This window comes from Musca vetustissima, unplaced genomic scaffold, assembly GCF_032173495.1.
Source record: "Musca vetustissima isolate MV318-11 ecotype Yass unplaced genomic scaffold, APGP_CSIRO_Mvet_v1 utg153081, whole genome shotgun sequence".
Classification (NCBI taxonomy): domain Eukaryota; kingdom Metazoa; phylum Arthropoda; class Insecta; order Diptera; family Muscidae; genus Musca; species Musca vetustissima.
The window spans coordinates 978-4,195 of record NW_026877929.1 but is presented as its reverse complement, the minus strand read 5'-3'; the positions used below and the strand labels follow the sequence as shown (position 1 = coordinate 4,195).

At 38.4% G+C, this 3,218-nt stretch overlaps 1 protein-coding gene across 1 annotated transcript; it reads right to left on the bottom strand.

Moving 5' to 3' along the window:
• Positions 1-2,529: 2,529 nt before the first annotated feature.
• Positions 2,530-2,847, bottom strand: LOC133322633 (rRNA 2'-O-methyltransferase fibrillarin-like). Its single transcript, XM_061531597.1, has 2 exons — positions 2,793-2,847; positions 2,530-2,720 (listed from the first exon to the last, which is right to left on the bottom strand). Exons 1-2 carry the CDS (start codon positions 2,845-2,847, stop codon positions 2,530-2,532), a joined length of 246 nt encoding a protein of 81 aa, XP_061387581.1.
• Positions 2,848-3,218: the final 371 nt, after the last annotated feature.

Sequence of the window (3,218 nt, the reverse complement as noted above, 5' to 3'; positions counted from 1 at the left end):
AGAGATTTAGCATGTATCGGTATATCGAATGGAGGGGCGGGGTGGGATTTCAGTAGGGCTCTTGAAGACGATCGGACCTTTAGTTGAGAGAGACTTCGGTCTCGAGCCTGAGCGGAGGTTTTCCGTAGCGCGGATGTCAGGTGCCCCTGGATCTGTCGATCCAGCCTGACAGTTGGTGTGGCCCCTGAGGAGCTTCGCTGGGTTTGTGGTTTCGCCCCTCACCTTAAGGGGGAGAGTGTGCTTTCTGCATGCTCTCCAATTGGTACAGCACTTCGGTGCTGGTGGGCGCATTTCCATTTGTGGCTCAGCCACTGTGAGGTAGGCCAACAGGCAGGTACTCATATTAAACTTCTCAAGATACTTGACAAAATCTATTTTTTAATAAATCCACGCCTTGGGGGCTACTTCGAAAAAAATTTTTATTAAATCCAACCATTTTAGGTATTAAAAAAATATTTTTTTTAAATCATGTTTTTTGTATTTTTTTCCGAATTCCCACATATTTTTACCCTTGGGGGTTAGGTGTTACTGGCCCATTATTTATTATAGATTCGGGGGTAATTGAATCAGCTGTGATTGTCGGCGGCGTTGAAGTTTGGCCATCCGCCAAAGTTGGATCTTCACTTAATCCATCCTCCGAAGTGGAGCTTGCCACAGGGATCTAAAACGACACACACATACACATTTATCAATTTCCCACATATACACACGAACACCCCCTATTGAATATCTTACCTCTGTCATAACAGTTGTTGTTGTTGTTGACACTATACCCTTGAATAATTTCGAAGTACTTAATTGCCCAGCTGTGGTTAGCAGCGGCCGGGTTAATGTCGATGTTAAGCCATCCAACATGGAACCAATATTTCCCAAAATATTACTAAATATTCCCTGACCAGCAGCATCAGCTATACCGGCACCAAGTAGCGACACTGTTATGAAAATATTTAGAAAATTCATAACTGAGCGGAAAATGTTCGCATATGAAGTGAGAGCAAATTTTCTGTACGTAACTGATTTTTATAATTTTTTTTGGAACATGTTGAGGAATAAATTTGATATTTTATGAGCAAAGATAAGCTTAAAATGTTGAACGGATTTGCGTGAAAACGTTGGAACGAAATACCTGCACCCTTCACATGGTCACATGAAACACAACAATTGGATAAATATAACAATAAACCAGTGAGAGGAGCAGTATAATCGGACGGGGCCGACCATACGATACCCTACATAACTACCACGAAACTCTAATTTTCTGCGGATTTTTATTACGAGCCAGGCAGTAATTCGTGATAGTTGCACCCTCTTGCCCGATTAGAGGTCAACAGCACCTCTTCCTTACACTGACACATTTTCCGAATATTACTAATATTCAGTACAACCCTTCTAATTACTTGTCCAGAATCCCTTCACCGTGGGTTGCGTTGTGATGTTCGGCTTATTATTGTGGCCTATAGATCGAATCGAAAAAAAAAAACACAACAAATAAGTTGTCGGTCCATTTCATCCCAATATTACTATCTGATCATTACCGAAAATTATATGTCCTTGATCATACTTGGATCGTCATGGAACATATCAAAGCAATCAGCTCTATATTTCCGCCCTGCAGTGTGTTAATGCTTTACTAAATAATATTTGAATACGTAAGCACCTGTAAATATTTAAGTGTAACTCCCACATCCGAGTACATACGACAATATAATCGGTATTCATTCAAAGGTTATCCTCTCCTCTTGGATATATTATAAACTTATCGGGTCTATTTCCTGCGGGGGCAAAAATATACGCCATAGAATACAAATTTTGTAATTTTTCACACAAAAGTCAGGTTCCATTTGGCCCGCTAAATATTGACCGATCTTTATCAAAACAAGCATGCTTTTTCATTGGCTCGACTCCCTTCTCCATGTAAAATTTCGCGATGTTTGGACCATAGAGCGGACAAAAAAAACCGATAAAAATTAAGTATTTAGTTTATTTCATTTCAAGTATGTTTGGACCATAATTGCGGCCTCTAGAGCGACCAGAAAAAACGACAAAAATTAAGTATTTGGTCCATTTCATCCTCTTTACCAAAAACAATAAGGGTCTTCATTGGACAGAACCCATCCTACATGCAAAATTTCGTGAAGATTGGTCCATAACTGTGGCCTGTATCGTGTTTACAAATTATAATGGACAGACGGATGGACGGACACACATGTGTAGATCGACTCAGCTAGTCGAGATATGACGGTCGGTATACTTAAAGGCGGGTCTAGGACCAATATTTCGCGGCGTTACAAACTTTTGTGGCTGCACAAAGCTATAATACCCTGACAACATAGTTGTGTAGGGTATAAAAATAATTTTTAATAAATCCACGCCTTGGCATCTTGACAAAAAATATTTTTTCAATAAATCCACGCCTTGTGATAATTTCAAAAAATATTTTTTTTGAAAAATTTCAAAACCTTTTTTTCTAATTTTTCTTAATTATTTTATTTACAAAATTATCTGAACATTGGTTTTTATTTTTTGAATTTATGGACATGGTGGCAACCATGAGGGTCGAACACAATCAGGTCCACCAGCTCCTCCAGCACCTCCGGGGCCATTACCAGCACCACCCCCTCCTCCGCCGCCGCCTCCTCCACCACCTCCGGGTTCACAGTTACAGCCACGACCACCACCTCCACCACCGCCTCCGCCGCCACCTCCTGGTAGGGGAGATGCTAAAAATAAAAAAAATATTTTTTTATTATTTTTTTTTTTTTTAAATAAAAAAATGCAATATTTTTTATTACCTCCATTGAGAGCCAATAGGCCACAGATTAAACTAAAAATTAACCAATATTTCATGGTGAACGGTATGCCGGCAATTGTTTAACTAATTGTTTGGGGAATGTGGTTTTTATAGTTTCCTATCTTTATTGTTGTTATTTGTTTTTGTTTTTATTTTTCTTATTGTTATTGTTTTTGCTATTTCAACTTTCAAGTGTCAATTGCAAATGGATTGCTTTGGGGATGTTCTCAGCTATTCAGTAGAATTTGTTATTATTTGTGTGATTTTTTCCCTTGCGATTAGGGAAAAACCTTTAGTTTACATTAAAATGCATCATACACTCAAGGAAAAATTTTAGTTGATATTTGGTGGTTGATAGGAAATAATACAAAAATAGCATAAAATATATTTTGGTATAGCTTATGCCACTGAATCAGTAAAAATAAGG